Source organism: Varanus komodoensis, unplaced genomic scaffold, assembly GCF_004798865.1.
Source record: "Varanus komodoensis strain SLA01 unplaced genomic scaffold, ASM479886v1 scaffold7_3, whole genome shotgun sequence".
Classification (NCBI taxonomy): Eukaryota; Metazoa; Chordata; class Lepidosauria; order Squamata; family Varanidae; genus Varanus; species Varanus komodoensis.
The window spans coordinates 16,430,129-16,447,321 of record NW_025336480.1 but is presented as its reverse complement, the minus strand read 5'-3'; the positions used below and the strand labels follow the sequence as shown (position 1 = coordinate 16,447,321).

Here is a 17,193-nt window from a genome sequence, read left to right as displayed (position 1 = left end):
CAGCCAGCCTCGCTAGGTGTGTACAGATTGGCTCACCGGGCAGTGAGCCAGCAACGCGGAGAAGAGAAGGAGGCGGAGAGCCCCAGGCAGGGCCAAGCCGCGGCCGAGCCCGCCCTGGCGACGCTCCGTCCAGATCCTGCAAGCGACCTTAGGCCTGCCTCGCCTGGGATCCGAGGGGCCCCACGAAGGGGGCGCCCTTGCCGACCAATCGGCGGCGAGGGAGCCTCCGAGGGCGCTGCTCGGATTGGACCAAGCGGCTGTCGCTCTGTGGCAACGGGGCGGGCACCTCGCACGGCGAGCGTGGAAGCTTTGGGCGCGGGCGAGTCCAGGGTAGAGTGCGGGACACGAGCCTGGGCAGGAGAGACGGCCGGCTGCTTCGCAGGAGGTGCGTGAGGGCCTGGCTGCGGGAAGTCGCCCCCGCCGCGGTGCTGCCTCTTGGCCTGCTTCGGGGGCCGGGGCAGGGTTCCCCTTCCCATTTGATCTCAGCAGAGACCACCAAGGACTGCTCCCTCTCCCCATGCCTGCAATCTGGGTTTAGGAAAAACCTCGGCGTTTCCACCTGGTAGTCCTGCAGTTTCGTTTCCAAGCCCTGCTCCGCCCCGGTGCTGCCTCCGTTTTCTGGCTTGTTTCTCTTTTACCTTTAACAGCCGCACCATTCAACAAGTGCTGCTCTCTGCAACGTCAAGTTGTGTTGAGGACTGCACTTCTCTTTTCCAGGCATCTAGAACAGTTATTTCTGAAGAGACATAGCATTACTATCTAACTATCTATTTCCCTCCTTTGCCTGCAGGCAGAAAAGCCACTAATGTGGTTTTTTATCCTGGCTGCATCTCCATTATGAAAAAAAAAAGATGTGCCTATTGAATTTAGAAGCATTCTTCAAGTGTGTGTGTGGGGGGGGGGGGGCGGGTTGTGTTATGCCCCTGAAGGCATAAAACTTTGCAACCCTAGTACAATCCAGAGGCAACTGGTAGTTTCTGACCATCCTGCTTTGCCTTTAAGACAAGTTGTGATCACAGCTCTGCATTAAACTGGCTTGGTTATCTTGAGTCTTCCAGCTGTGGCATTCTGTGAGTGGGGAGGACAGGATCTGAACTCAAGGCCTGTGCTTTGTGCCAGGAACTGAGGAGCACGTGTTGTTTCTGTGCAGAAATGGCCCACCAGAGCCAGGAGCAGAGCCTTCGGGAGGAGTTGACCTGCGCCATCTGCTTCGATCTCTTCCGGAACCCGGTCATGCTGGACTGCATGCACCACTTCTGCAAGGAGTGCATCCAGCGCTATTGGGACAGTTGCTCGGAAGTTGCCACCTGCCCCCAGTGTCGGCGAAAGTTCCCCAGCCGCTCCTTCCGCCCCCAGTACCTTGTTTCTGGAGTAGTGGAAACAGTTCGCAGGTGTACCTCTGAAGAGCACAGAAGGAAAATGCAGGTGAGACAGGGATTGCTTCCACTTGCCCCAGCAATCTGGGTTGCTGTCACTTTTCACTGAGGCATGGACCATGTCTTTCTCAATTAATGGTGGACCCCAGTGCCACTTAAATCTGGAAAAAGTGACTAGACCAATGATGACCAGACCTGAGCAGCGGCATGATGTAGATTGAAATAGGTCTGTAAATTGCTTTGGACTGTACCACTCAAGGGTAGGCAACATGTGGCCCCTGCTGTCAGCAAAATTATTTTTCCAACTCCTTTAAAAAATTGCCTGTGATGGCTACAGAGTGCCCAAACTTGTTTGCTAGCTAATTTTGACACTCCATTTGGCACTCCATGGCTGTTGTGGGTGCCATTTTTTGTATCTCTAGGGGGTGGCCTTCAGGAAAGCATCCTAGAGGCAAAATGGCTCCCGGATTTTCAAATGTTCCCTACTCCTGGTATGGCCCAACGAAAAGTATTTGAGAAATTGTGAGCCTGGGATTTTTGGACAAAGAGGGAAGTTCTGAATGAGCAGAACGTTCCAATAAACAATACACATTTAATAAAATGCTTTGGAAGCATTTAGTTGGAGGGCCCTTCTGATTCGGACAGTAGCTTCCCACTGTTATTTCCTACAGCATTTGAAGCAAAGGCAAGTAGCCTTTTGACAAAGATAAACAGGTACTTTATTGATAATCCTGTCTCCCATTTCCAGTTAATTTTCCCAACTGTTGACATAGCTGTCACTTGAGTTTAGCAGAGTTCGCTGAGCATCTCTTCAACCCCTGTGTACTTTACCCCATTCCTATTTTTAATTCCCTGGCAGTTTTAGTCCACCAGCTAATATTATTCTCTTGCATTTGAACTTTAGTTGCAGCTACATCATTGTAGGGCTGTTGTTTGTGGTTTATTAGGACATGACTTGAGGGATTTATCAAAGGTCAGGGATACATGTTCTGCCAATACTACGCAAACAAAGCTTAGCGGTACAACTCCACACATTTAGATATTAAAAAGTCCCACAATTCCCAGCTGCTCGGGTCCTGCTGGGAGTTGTAGGACTTGGTCTTCTGTCTAAACATGCACAGAATTGTGCCCTAACTCAAGTTGAGTCTTCTGTGAAGGGGAATTCCTGGCATAGGCAAAGTGTGTGATTTTCATTGCAGTGTTTGTTTTATGGATTTATTTGATTTCCTTACAGCCCAATAGCCAAAGGTCTTTGTGGAGTCCAAAATTCCCACTGGTCCACAAAGATCATTTCGTAGAATCATAGAATCGTTGAGTCAGAAGGGGCTAAGAAGGCCATAGAGTCCAAGTCTCATTTTATTCTCACAGTAATCCTGTGATTGGCTCAAAGCCAGCCAGTGTTTAGAGTTAGGGTTGATGGAAATGCACTCTCTACCCTGGACTGGATAGATGGAAGCAGTCCCAGCCATGGGTTGTTTAAATCATGGGGAGTCAAGACTGCATGAGGGCAAAATGCTTTGTGGCATTTCCCACAATTGGTTCCGCTTCAGAAATCTATTCCTGAGTTTATTTATTAGAGATTTTTATAGACTGCTTTCTTCAGCATAGAGTCATGCTTCCTAATATCCAAAACCATCATTGTGGTTGGTTGTTGAGGGAGAAACTACCTGGAGTTTTAACCCACATGGAAGGTTCTACTGGAGCAAGGGGTATATTGTCCCAGTGGAAGCCCATCAGAGGCCAGAGGGCCATGCTGGACAAGACCTGAGCCCAAAGCGGGGAGAGGTACAGAAATTTTCACTTCAGCACTCCCCTCCATAGTATCCACACCCACACCATGCACACTCACACTCATAAGTGTGCACACACACGTCTTTTGTACATGCATACATGTATGTATTTATCATTCTTAGAAACACCTCCAAGAGGCACTTCAGTCATACAAAATGGAGCATAAGAACCTGCTGAGAATGAAGCACGTGGCCAAGGAGAATATCTGCAGCCTGCTGGTATGGTACTTTTCCACCCTTTCTGCTTCTCTTTCTGGGGCAAACGGTTGGAGTGCAGGTGCTTAAGGAATGGCAGGAGCGGGCAAGGTGGAGGTGGCCCATCAAGCCAGTAGTGGAAGTGAGCTGCTCTTCTGGCTGCCTGTAGGAAAGGACTGGTACAGATCAATCGGAGAATCTTAAGCGCACAAAGAAACAAGCACAAAATAGAAAATTTCCAAGATCTGAGCCTTGAAAAGCTCATCCAGTCCACAGTGGGTGCGTCTTGCTGTGTGCGTTTCCATCTTGACTCCTTAAATCACAGGCAAAAAGATAAAGCAGCCCAATAAATTACAGTTGCTTCAGGGCTGGCACAATGTGAACTAATCATCTGCCCAGATAATCATTGATCTGCTGAGGCACCTCCGCAGAAGGAAAGATTAATACCTCTAATTGCCTAACTTGCACAGAGGGAGCTGAGCAGCAGGGAAATTGCTGGAGAGAGGAGAAAAAATGAGAGAGGGAGGAAGGAACAGAGGGAGTTTAATGCTGCTAAGCCTTGGCTTAGTATCTCAGACTTCCCACCCCACAAATTCCACTGGTCTTACAAGTTATGTTTCTCTAGGCAAGTTCCAACCCTGGGGAAAACAACAAAACATCTTTTAAGCAAGAAAGGTGGGTGGAGAGGTAGGGGAAAGGGTCTTTTGTATGACCCTTTGGAAGTTCCAGCTTGCCCCTTTTGATTATGGAGAAGTAAACAGGACAAGATGGTCTTCTGTTGACTTCTCAGGACAACAGTCAAGATGGAGGGAAGGTATATGGAAAATTTGTTGCGGTGATCCAGAGTTTGGGAGAGGAGCATCAAGGTGCCGCTGTGTGTCTAGGGATCACATGCCAGAGGCCTCTCCCCTCAATAACTCTTTTGGTCTTGGACTTTAAAAAAAAAAGGTTTAAAGTGCTTTTAGAGTTCTGTACATGGGGTGTAATAAACACAGGAAGGAAGGGAAAAATAGCAAGAAGAGTGGATGAGTGTAAACTATAGTAAAAAAATTCAATTTTCTATTATTATTTTTAATGTTTTAAAGTAACAGCATGTTTTTCAATGGTGCCCTGGCTATAAAGAGGGTACTGGGCCTGGATGATTTTTTCAGCAGGCCTGAGATGTCCCCAGTTTCCCCTTTGGTCTCCCTGATTCCAAGGGACTGTCTCTTGAGACCACTCTGATAGTAACATGCCTCCCCGCCAAAAATCTCTCCCATGCAGGACCGAGTGTGAAATCTATGCATACTTTGCCCCTTGTGATATGAGAGTGTTTTCCATCTGGCCCAGCATATTCTCCTTCGACTGCCTTGGCATCTGTGCCCCAGGATCTCGCATCGCCCTCTTGCTGATCCTTTTCTAACTGGAGATGCCAAGACAGCCTCCTTCAAGCGGGTGCCCTCCACTCGTGCTGGACTCTCATCATCCCCATGCCGCAGTGCCATTGACCGGACATGATGGGACTTCTCGTCCAGCACATCTGGAGAGCACCAGGCTGATAGAAGAGGCTGAGCCCGGGACCTTCTGAACTCAAAGCATGTGCTCTACCCCAGCTGTGATTATTTCTGCTGTGGGAAAGCAGTTGGATGGTTTGATTATTGACTGGTTTTGTTGGCCAAGCAGGAAATTGTAGTTGCTCATGCCCTGGTGGAGGAGGTGGCAGGGACTGCAACACAACCACCTGGACAATCCCTACTGCTCTCTGCACTTTCAAAGTTAATAGAAAGGGTGGCTGTTTATCAGGAATTATTGAAGCCTGAAAGCTGGCACTGGCAGTTCGTTTTAACAATTGTCACTTGGGAACTGTCTGTGGAGCCTGCTTGCTGGTTGGAGGCTTCTGAATTAAGCCCAGATCAGCTTGGGTCATGTCTTCCCAGTAGAAGCACTTTGGGGATCATAGGGACTAGTGGCTTTCCAAGTTGAGCATTATCACTTCTGTTGGTTCATTCAGCTTTAAGGGTCAGGAGGAAACACTACTGAACTCACTCAAACTCCGCATCCTGCTGATTGTTCCAAAATAATTATCTCTTTACCATTCAGAGAAGAGAAAGACTTCAATAAGAAAGGTATTTGGCTTTTGGCAATTTGAGCTCTTAGTGGAGCAAGATAAGCTGGCCGGGCAAGTTCTACACAGGAGCCAGATGGTTTAGGGGTGGCTAAGCTGGTCAACATCTGGCCTGGGCAGGCTCTGCGTTTGGGGAGCTGCCAGCCTGTGAGGAAGAGTCTTGCCGTCTCACGTGTTTCTTCCCTGTTTGCTTTTATGTGGGATGCATCGTAATCATTGTCATATTCAAATGTGTCCCACGTTTGAAAGAACGCACTCTCTATGCAAGCAGGCATGTGTGCCGTTTAGTATTCAGGGCTGTCATTTTTCTGAGCCTTTTCAGCACCACTGCAGGCACAATGCAATGGTTCTCCCTGAGACGATTGTCAGAGATGCCTTGAGTTTCATTCTGGAAGTTGCCGGAATCTCTGATCAGAAAACCAAAGTCTAAGTTTGATGCTATTTCACAGGTGGGGCCTAAAGGAGATAATTCATAGTTTCTGTAGATGGCATTCATTTTAAAAGAGCTATTAAAATCTCTTAAGATGCTGGAACATGTCACAACTATCACTTTCCTGGTACTGTGATTAATCTGAGCAGGATCTGTATTGGGCACAGTGTTGGTGGAAGACCACAACCATTCTTTTTGTTTTGTTGCTGATTTGGTTATGGTTTATAGTGCTATAAATTACTTGACTACTCAAATATATTTTCAAAAATAATCCCTTCAACAGGGCCTTTTAGGGAACAAAGCCTTCCTCAGTAGTTAGGCTACATGGTTTTCTGGAATTGGACGTCATCAGGTTTCCTCTTTCAGATAAGTGTTTGTGTATTTGCATTTGCAATCGTGACGCTGGCTGTGAGCTTGGTTGTCTTAAGAAACAAAAAGAGCCAGTGTGGCGTAGTGGTTAAGAGCATGGGACTGGGACTCAGACGACCTGGGTTCTAGTCCCCGCTCGGCCATGGAGCCAACTGGGTGACTTTGGGCCAGTCACAGACTCTCAGCCCAACCTACCTCACAGGGATGTTGTTGTGGGGATAAGATGCAGGAGGAGAATGATGTAAGCTGCCTTGAGCCCTTTGTAGGAAAAAGGCAGGATATAAATCCAAAAAAAAAAAAAAAAACTAAACTAAACTAGACCAAATGAAATGAAACAAGAAGAAACAATTGCAGATGATGTCATTTATTGCTTTTCTAAACTATCATCTGGACAGTATGGAAAAAAACTAGCCATCTGGAGAGTTTATAAATATTAAAACCTTAAAATACAATAGCAAAACCCAAATACATACAATAGAAAAAGAACAAAAGCATACATACATGTGGAGAGTCACGCATATATCTAAAAGCAAGTTTAAATAAGCAACAAGAAAATCATTCAAGACCTGATTAAACACCTCATCATATGCTACCAAATGCCCCAGAGAAATTATCTTTCTGTGTGGCTAACATCCATAATCTGTGTTCAGAGGCAATCTCTATTTGCATACTAGATGCTGCTGAGAGACAGTTTGTGGTTGGCTTCAAATTCTAAAGGCTACTGTAGAAAACACAAGACAGCACAAGTCTCCCGCACTCAAAGGTTGCCAAAATGTGGGTGATCAGGTTGTCTGAACATAGCTGAGAGAACAAACCATGGGGAACAACCCATAGTTCACAACTGAGCAGCGAACCTGGATTCTCACCCTGAACTTTAGTAAATCTAGCGTTGGACTAGATGTTTAGATCCGGAAGAGGCCTTCTGGCACCCTGCAATTATCTTACTAGTATTTAGAGGACTGGGAAAGAGAGGTGTGGGGTGTGTGTGGAGGAATAATTAGACCTTGGCAAGATAAGAGGCAGAGGTAGACAGCCTTTCCACAGCAACTGTAAAAAACGGAGTATTATGTTGTACTGAAAGAGAGATGGATGAGCTGCGTGTCTTGCTATAACTCATCAGAGATATAACCATTGTGTGTGTTGATTTATTTTATTTCTATATTGCCCAATAGCAGCAGCTCCCTGGGTCATGTGCAATGATCCATAAAATACAATATAAAATTTAATTAACATACAACACCATAAAATTTCACTAGAGATTTAAAACCGAATATTAAGCAACTAAGGCAGGTTCATACAAATAGGCCAATTAGAACAGCTGACATAACCACCCTGGTCCCTTTGATCTTGTTGATAGACTACAGTGGAGGCTGTCAGTAACAGCAGAAGGCCGAGGTGGCATAGTTAATCAGCACCACTCGTCAATATCGAGTGTGGCAGGTGCTGTGCACTTCAGAAGGAATCGTTTGAATCCCGAATTAACGTGAATCACTCGTAACGCGTACAGAAGCTTGCCGTGGAAGCCCTTGCATTCAGTGGGTGGCGGGTGGCTGGGCAGGGGGAAACAAACGAACTCCCCAGCAAGAGCAATACAGAGGTTTTGCGGTCATTGTGCCCTCCCCTGGGATTTGGATGGTCACCTCGTCTGAGATGACATAGATTGGAAATTGGAGGAAAGAGGTCAGAAGTGACAGTGTGGACAAGTTTTCTGTGTAATTCTGAAAATGCTGGATTGCCCTACTTGCAGTGGGGGTGCAAACCAGAGGCTGGGAAAAGAACAGAATAAGAGCTGCAAAGCAAGCATACAAAATGCCCTGGTGCTATGAAGAGTTCCAAAGAGGGCTGCTGCTGCTTCTCCTTTCCAAGAATAAGGAACTTGCTGCTTGCACTGTGGAGCCAGTCTGTCTGCGCTTTGGTGCATAGCCTGGACATTCCAGCTGGAGAAGCAGTTGCTTTGCTGCTCGTAAGTGTTCCTGCTGCGGAGCTTTGGGGGTTTTGCAACAAACCCCAAGCTGCTGCACCCTCTCTGAGGATGTTCTCATCGCTGGAAAGCTTGTGCAGAGCATCTGATTGATCCCCAAGCACAGGCTTCAGTTGAACTCCATGTGCCCAGCAGGAGACTGGCATCAGTGGGGCCCTTTGCCCGCTTGCTGGGCGTGAGTGCTGCCTGCCTTCTGTCAAGAGAGGCTGGTGACAGTCTGCGATGCGGAGCTTTCCTAGGTTAGGAAACCTGTTAACCTGATGAAGCTACTCCTGGCTTCCCTGCAGGATGAGGACAGGAGCACTGTACAACACATGTGACATGTCTGCATTTTCACAGCAAATATACATAGGCTTCAACAAAAATGAACCAGCTCCCCAAATCACACCTTCTGCTGTTTCTTGTGCTCTTTACTTCTGATAAGAAAACCTCTGGTGAGCTGAATGCAAAAATCCGGGCAGCGTTTCAGCATCTTCATCGGACCCTGGAAGAGGAGGAGAGGACTGTGCTGATGGACCTGGCCAGAGTGAAGGACAAGTGGCTGATGAAGCTGGAAAGAGACTCTGCGCGACTCGCGGAGGGGGTCTCTGAGTTAAAGAAGCGCATGGAGCACACACAGCAAGCACTGGACAAGCTGGGGAGCTCACTGCTGCTGGAGGTGAGGGGTCAGGAGGGTGGAGCTTGGCCGATGGGCGTCAGGGCCAGGTGTGTTCTTCCCCACCTGCTTTCCCACTCATACGCCAGCGGGGCGGAGTGGTCTCTGTTTTGGGTTAGGACTTGGGGGATCCAGGTTCTAGGCCCCACTCAAGCCATGAAACTCACTGGGCTTGAGTGGGGCCTAGTCACAGACTCTCACCTTAGCCTCTCTTACAGGGTTGTTGTGAGAACGAGTGGGGAGGAAGGCTGTGAGTGGGAAGGAAGGCTGTGAGTGGGGAGGAAGGCTGGGCACACCTGCTCACTGCACCCCTTTCCACCTCCTGCAGACACTTACAAGGAAGATTGCCACTGCACCACTGGGGTCCACAAACAGTCACAGCCCTCCTCTTGTGTGGTGTGGCATGGCGCGGCCGAGCACAGGAGGAAGTCTGCAGACGCTGGAGGGAGGGATTGCAACAGGGTTCATCCCAGCCCTAATCAGACTGAGGCTGAGGGGCGATGTATCCGAGGGCAGGCCTTTCTGGGGGAGCAGGCTGGGACGATCTGTGTGTGTGAGAGAGAGAAACAAGAGGGGAAATGCATGGTCCATGGGGAGCCTTTTTAAATACTATACTGTGGTCTGAAAGTGCTTGTCCTTATCAAATATTCAATTTACTATCCTGAATGAAGCCATCGTGGAAGTATCGTTTGGTCTCCCATTCCTGCTGCGCCTCGCATAGGTGAGGCAGTGAGCCCCACAGGCACGGAGGTTTCTTAGCAAAATGGAAAATGTCCCGCTGCCTCGTCATCCCCTTGCTGCCCCGGTCTTGCCATCTTCGTTTAAGTAGGCACTGTCACTGGCTGCTTAATGCAATATTTGTGCATAGTTACCATGGCTACTGTAGCATGGCCTTCAGTGAATTCTTGGAAGACACCCTTTGCCAGGAAGCCCAGGAGGGGGAAATCTGTCCTGCATGATGGAGCAGCATGCTTGGGGATCCAAGTCTTTGAGCCCAGAAAGGCAGGGAAAGGCAGTGCTGGCTTGGGTGGGCGTCCTCACGGGATGCTCTCGTAAGAAAGCATTGCTGTTGGCAGCGCGAGTGGTATGCCAAAGGCCCAGGCCTGCTTAGCTGTACCACAGTGGCTGTATTATCTCTTGTGGCTGTCATCCCTGTTCGATCGTGCAGCGTTATTTTCCCTAAATGTTGTCCTGCCCAGATACTCTAATGACAAAACTCTTGAGGCATTCTATGTAGTCCTTTCATTACCACCATCAGTCTCCTGTGCAGAAAAAAGGATGGCTGTAATGGCAGTTGTTTTACTGATTTTTACTATTTTGTAATATTAAGTAAACAGTCTTGAGGTTGCTTGTGAGTGCCAAAAGGTTTTGGCACATTGATTGAATACTAATAGCTGACTTGAGCAGGCCTGTGGCCCACAGACAGGACATCCCATTGTTCGGACTTCCAGATCCAGGGCTGTAAAAAAGCTGGGACCTTGCGCAGCCCCCTGCCCTGCCCCTCGCAGTGGGGGTGGGCAGAACAGTGCCAGCTGCTCCTCCAAGACCGAAAGAGCAACTTTGGGGAAGGGGCAGAGGGGATGTTCGAAGGGGTGGCAAAGGGCGTGTAAGATACAACCTGGCAGTGCTCAAGCCGCCTTCTGTCCCTAGGCAAAGCACGGCGGCTGGATGATCTGCAAAGCTGGCCATCTAGCCGATTGGCAGGGCAGGAAGAGCAGAAAGGAGGAGGTGGTCGCTGCACTTCTCCCACCCTGCATAGGATGCCCATAACCCTCCAAGACTGGAAGCTTGCAGTCACCACTGGATTGTGCCCATTATTGGATTGTTAGCATTATTCAGTAATTTAGCATCCTGCATACCGTGTGAGCACGTGTGTTGCACACATGCAAACACATGTACCCATTTCTTAGCCCAGACTGACTGCCGGAGCAACGTGAAACCGCAGTCTGTGAAGAGCGACGTGTGTGTGTGTGCAGTGCAGGCGTGGCAGTTTTCTGTGGTCCCTGGTGATGACTCGTTCCAGATTTCAGACCCTTTCCTCCAGCAGCAAAAGGGGTAGAGAGCATTTGTGGTGAAACTGAGACCCTCTTGGATGGTAGTGGAACAGACAAGCCACACGCTCTTCCTCCTCTTCTCTTCTGCTTACACAGTTTATATCACTGCGCTGGCCCCATCAGGATTAGCTTCTACTTGAAACTGAGTTTATAATTTTGTTTTTAATTGCCTGCTATTCAGAATAGAGGCAAGACAGAAGGCAGCAGGATGTACTTAAGCAGCTGCATAAAGATTAGGTGAGGTGGTGTTTATTAATTTTCTCTGCTTCTTGTCACAGGTGGAAAATGTGGCTGTAAGGTACGTGTCTGGAAAGAAAAAATGTTGCCTCTCTTTTCATAAGCGTCTTATCTCACCTCCTCTGCTGCACAGGGATGTTTTAAGGGGGCGGTGGCGGGGAGAATATTACTCTAGCTTTTAAAGCATCGAAAATAACACATTTGGAGAAAAGCTGGTGAGTAGCCCAAAGGAATATCACTAGGTCTGATGTCTGTAAACATCATCTGATGTTTCATGGAAGTCCTGGGCAAGAGGTTCGGATGTACAGCTAACGACACTGAAACTGAGACTTCAGGTTGAATTGTTATCCCAGAATTCACCATATTCCTTCCAGGAAATGCTCAGAAATAGACTTCCATGAAGAGGAGTTGGTGGTGCAGAATTTGCCGCCGAACCTTAACCCATGTCCAGGTTGCCAGTGCTACTTGTCACGCATGTATTGTCAGCTCTCAGGTGCGTGGCACATTTCCAGGTTGTGTGGCCATTGGCCAGGGGAGAAAGAAGATCTCCGTATACAGCTTGAGCCTTGGTGTGCAGCTGGCAAGCTGTACTGGCCCACCTTAACCAGTCATTGTATTTACCAATTGCGAAGGTGCCACACTGTGCTAATGATCAGATTGATCAAGAGATGTGCTTTCCTTTCTGTTCGCTCAGCGGTGAGCAACTTGTGGCCCTCCGGATGTTTCAGCCAACAACCCCCACTAACCCTGGCCAGTAAAGCCTCTGGTGAGTAATTATGGGAGCTGTAGGCCAAAACATCTGGAATTGCCCAGTCGTGTTCTTGCTAATGGCAGTGAAGGGCTGCTTGTGCCATTCACTCCCCAGTTCACTCCACTTTGCAAGGATGGAAGAGAGGTGGTCTGCGCTTTGCAGAGGAGCAGCAGGTCATATTCAGCCAGCAGCCTGTGATGGGCAGGTTGACGTGGGCCGCAGGAGCAGTGCCCTGTTCCCGAGCAGCTCATCCTGCATGCAAGGGAGAGCGCCAGAGAGCCTGCTGCCCTTTCAAGTAGTTCTTGAACGATGGGGGACCCAGGCCACCTACCTTTGGGATGCCCCCCCAGACTACTCTTTTAGGTGTCTACATGGGTCTGTGTGTGCATGGTATGACTCAAATTTGAGGGGGGTCGGGATGGGGTTTGTCGATTATATTAAGGGACCCCTACTTGCCATCCTCACCCCCTGTAAATAGAGCAATCTTAGCATGGCTGCTGCATGGAGTGAATGAATCAGCTGAACTACTATCATAACCATCTTACAGCCTCTTTCTGATGAAATGGAGAATTCAGTAGTCTGTTGCAGGGATGGGCAGAAAACAACTCCAGGTGGCTTGGAACAGTTCCCGGTACTTCTGCTGGTCATGCTGGCAGGGCTTCTGCGAGCTAAAGTCCCGAACACCCAGAGAGGTACCTTCTGCCCGCCCTGCCCCACTGCAGGGAATTGTAAGTCCCTTTGTTTGCAGTGAAGGTGCCACACAGCACAGAAAAGGCCTTCTGATCTGTTGTGATTTGGGATGACCAAACCTGAATCCTTCCTTGTGTCCCCCCCCCCCCCCCGCATTCTTTCTGCTGCAGGCCAGCAGTGCAAGTGGGATCACTGACCACCTTTAGCGTGCAGCAGTACCAGGACCTGTACGAGGGGCCCCTGCAGTACATTTTTTGGAGGAGGATGCTGAAATCCATCAGCCCAGGTGAGCTTGGCCTTGCTGGGACAGGCACGGCGGGAGCAGGGAAGAAGAGGGCCACTTAGAAGCACTGCCACTTCATCCCAGTGCTCTCTTCCTGCAGCTCCTGCCGCTCTGACCTTGGACCCAGACTCGGCTCACCCGAACCTCGTCCTCTCCGAAGACCTGACTGCAGTGACAGAGAGAGAGGTGCCCCAGTCTGTGACCCGGAGCCCCAGACGTTTCCTGCAGAGCGTCAATGTGCTGGCAAAGGAATCTTTTGACAGTGGGAGGCATTACTGGGAAGTCTGGGTTGGGAACAAGACTAAGTGGGATCTGGGAGTGGCCGCACACTCAGTGGACCGGGCAGCAAAAGTCAAACTCTGCCCTGATAATGGCTACTGGGCCTTACGCTTGAGGGAGAAGTCTCAGTATTGGGCTGCAGCTACTCCTTGGGTACGCCTGAAGCCACAGAGCTTGCTGAGAAAAGTGGGCGTCCTGTTGGACTGCGGGGCAAGGAAGGTGGCTTTCTATAATGCTGAGGACATGTCCCATCTCTTCACCTTCCACCAGGCCAGGGCCAGGAAGTTCTACCCCTTCTTCAGCACTTGCTTCAGTGATGGAAACAAGAACGCTGAGCCGATGAGGATCTGCCACCTGAATATGTAGGGGTGGCATAAAGTCTCTCTGCCAGACTCCTGAAGGCTCCTGGTTGCCTTCAGCGAGAGACACTGATGGGCCTCTGGCCTCTTGCCCTCAGGGGCAGTTCCTGCCATCTTCCTACGCAGAAGCAGAGAGATGCCTACTCAGGTAGTTCCCTTTTGCCCCTCAGTTCTTGGGTATCCCATCCTTGCAGCATAGTTTCTCTCCTGGGGAGTCCAACTGTGATTAGTGCATTGAGTGCAATCCTCTATATGTTTAGATGGAAACAGCTGGCTGTGGCATGCTGGAAATTGTAAGACTTTTTTTCTGTCTAAACATACATAGGCCTGTGCCCTAAGGGGCCTTCATATTTTTGTGGAAAGAAATTTTAGTAGGAAAAAAAAAAGAAATGGTTTTTTACTTCACAAAAACACATCTCAAATACACTTTAACCAAGCAAGCAATAATGTAATAGAATATATTATTAGAACCAGAAAAATATGAAATCAGAATATTACTGTCCAGATCCTGAGAAATGTTTCTAGGGGTGACTATATTTCTTCCCCTGGATTAATGTCATTAAAGTAAGGAATGTATCCCAAACCAGTGGGAGTCAGTAGTGCACAACCTCTGGATGAAAGAACGAAAGAAAGCAGGGCACAAAAGAAAGCTGGAGCTTAAAAGGCATGGAGGCAAAAAAGTATTCCTTAAACTCCCCATGAGCTGTGTCTGCTACTGACGCATGAAACACAATGCAATATAATCCTTCGTGCTGGTTTTGGAGGAAATATGAGTAGGCAAAAATGCTCTGAAATAAGCTTGCTCCATGAGACAGGACTAGGGATGCGTCAGGATTTTGGGTCCACGCCCCTAACAAAACAGCCTGATTCACACTTCCCAGATGAATATGTGGATCACAGCACAATTGATCCTTTGCACATCTCTGAATTTTGCAATAGCATTTTCAGTTCAAAAGTACACTAGAAGGCATTGAAGTTAAAACTACATATTACACCAGGAGGATGTGGCGCGCGCGCGTGTGTGTGTGTGTGAGAGAGAGAAATTGGGGTAGATACCTGCTTATGGGTTTTCCAAAAGACAATGTTTATAAGCTGAATAGCTAGCAGGAAGAAGTGGGGATAAGGCCTTTACACCCCTGAGACCTGCTCAACATCTTACAAGAAGCTGTTGCTGCTAATAAGGTGTCCTGCTGGAGACAGGAAGATGCAATTGTAAAGATGTCTAATGGTCAGGACATCAGGGTTGTAGTAATTCAGAGTAAGTGTGTATTTGGCAGAGGTGTGTCAGAGGTGAATCAGTCAGTACAAGCAGCAATTTGTTTCCATCATAATATGAATATCTCACTGTACCTCATTAACAGCCTCTGCTGCCGATTCTTCTCCTGGAGTTTTCCGTTTCATAGGTTGTCGGTCTCTTTCCACTGTTCCTGTAGCTTGATAAATCGGTCTTTCATGGAGCATTGACATGAAAGAATTTCTTGATACACGCAGTGGAATTTCCTATTCTTCAACTGTTGTTTTCTCAGAGGGCATAAGAGTTCCTGCTCTTGCTGCGGCTTCTCCATTCACCAGCAGGGGGCTCTGTCTGCCCACAGAACGTTCCAGCAGCTGCTCTTGACACTTTCTGCAAGGCTGTTGGCTGGCAGGTCTATACACATGGAAGCAAGGAGAAAAGGTGGTAGCACTAAGATCAGAGGGAATGACATGCAAACAATACAGAATGGGCTTCTTATATTAAAGCTTAAGTTTATGTAAACAATTACAGCGACCATTTGCAAAGCAGTGTTGTTCATAATGCAAATACCCTCTCATTGTTTCATTGGTTAAAGCTTTTAGCAGGATAAAAGCCATGATTTAGTCCACCAGTAATAAAACTGAACTTTGAAGATCAAGAAAAGTCTTGTACAGTAGTGTGTATTCTGGGAGCTTGAAGTATGATCCTGCTGACTTCTGAATATTGTTTCCATTTATGTGGTTGGTAGAGACTAACCAGTTGGTCCCAGGACTTCACAAGGGTTCTGTTGGCAGATGATAAATCTGTAGGTAACATTGGGAGATGTACAGGTGAACAGATCCTAGATGTTGTGGCTGGCAGGATTATGTCCTGAGCTTGTGCTGCCCGAGTAGATAGGGGGATGCAGTTCACTTTGTCTCTGCTTTTGTGTCTGCATTATGCAGCCTACTGTGGGTTGTAAGCACAGGCCGGCCTCCCACCCAAGGCCTGTGAAAGAGGGGTAGAATGGGTTCTGGTCACAGTGGATAAGCTGGAATGAGTTTAGCTAGGAACTGTAGTTGACAGCAAGTGGGATGCTATTCTTTCTCCTCTGGGTCTCTTCCACATTACATTCTTGTTTACTACCCTGTCCCTTTTGTGCTGCTATTTGGCTTCCTTGCATGGGTATCTTTGTATTTGCTGAGTCAAAACAGCTGCAGTCGTCCACCAGGACTTCAGCAGTCTTCACGCCACCCTCAGCTAGACCAAATCACATGAAAAGTCCATTTTCGGGACATTGCTGTGTGATCTCACAACAGACATACAAGTTACCTCAGAAACGTGTTGATTATGATATACCTGCTTCTGCCTTTTACCCACAACACTGCCAGATCCATGAACAACAGCCAAGCCCTAAAAAACAACCACCTTTCTGTCACATCAGATAGGCACTCCCAACAGAGGATTTGTATCAGGTATTTCATATGCTCTAGTAGCCACATGCTGAAGTGAAAAAGTGTATCAGCATGGCCAGATTGGTCTGGCAATGTCTTCATGTGTATGTAAGCCAGGGTGGGGGACATGGAGACTTCCAAATGTTGGACTGCACCCCTCACCAGTCCTAGTCAGCAAGACTCAGAAGGGATGATAGGAATTGCAGTCCAGCATCTCATCCCTGATATGAGCATTAAAGTAAGTGTCTGTCTGCATCACTTCATCTAATTTCCTTCAGATCTTCCTGCTTTTCCTCATCCATATTTGCCAACTCAGGAAAGCACTTGATGCACCTGAAGCTTTTGAAGTAACAATAGTATTTAAGGTAGCACAAGACTCTTATTAGTCATCAAAAACAAATACAAAGCAAAACAAAAGTGGCTATCATTCGAAACGAGAGGGAAACTGCCTTACAGTGGGGGGGGGGGGGTGCAATTGAAAGCAATGCCAGTCTGCCTCTTGTAAAGAGGACTACTGTGGTGTTGATGCTTCTAGTCTATAACTTGTTTATCTTGAAGCCAGCCTTGACGTACTCTAAAAAGGATTATTCTGTAGGTTGCACATAAAGTGAGGTGACTTCACCTATCTTAGTGATTAGAAGTGAATAATGGAGTCCCTTAAGGCCTGAACAAAAGCTGCAAACTGAGCACAGAAGCCAGTTTGGAATAGAAAACAGATCTGCTTGCAGGCGGCAAAAGAAGGCGCAGTTCCCTCATGCTAGGATTCCGCTCCAAGCATGGCTGTTCCCAGACTCGCTGCCTTGCCTAATATAGCTCAGTTCAGAGCAATTTGGGGTGGCAGCTGGGGCTGCTGCCCACAAAAGTGGATGCCATAACAAATTGGATAGTCCTTAACATGCCACAAGACTCTTTCTTGTTTTTGTTAGAAGACAGCCCAGAGATTGCTTCTTTAAAAAAAAAGGGGGGGGGGACC

General features: G+C 47.9%; 1 protein-coding gene across 1 annotated transcript; it reads left to right on the top strand.

Annotated features, from left to right (window-relative positions):
• The first annotated feature begins 313 nt into the window (after positions 1–313).
• Positions 314–15,450, top strand: LOC123035846 (zinc-binding protein A33-like). Its single transcript, XM_044454478.1, has 7 exons — positions 314–385; positions 1,151–1,425; positions 3,290–3,385; positions 8,670–8,903; positions 11,233–11,252; positions 12,803–12,918; positions 13,016–15,450. The coding sequence occupies exons 2-7, from the start codon at positions 1,153–1,155 to the stop codon at positions 13,558–13,560; spliced, it is 1,284 nt and encodes a 427-aa protein (XP_044310413.1). The 5' UTR covers positions 314–385; positions 1,151–1,152; the 3' UTR covers positions 13,561–15,450.
• The last annotated feature ends 1,743 nt before the right edge of the window (positions 15,451–17,193 follow it).

Coding starts and splice junctions, on each gene's coding strand:
- LOC123035846 (XM_044454478.1), top strand. CDS start 1,153: ATGGCCCACCAGAGCCAGGAGCAGAGCCTTCGGGAGGAGTTGACCTGC. Junction 8,904..11,232: donor GGAGCTCACTGCTGCTGGAG/GTGAGGGGTCAG, acceptor TTCTTGTCACAG/GTGGAAAATGTGGCTGTAAG. Junction 12,919..13,015: donor GCTGAAATCCATCAGCCCAG/GTGAGCTTGGCC, acceptor CTCTTCCTGCAG/CTCCTGCCGCTCTGACCTTG.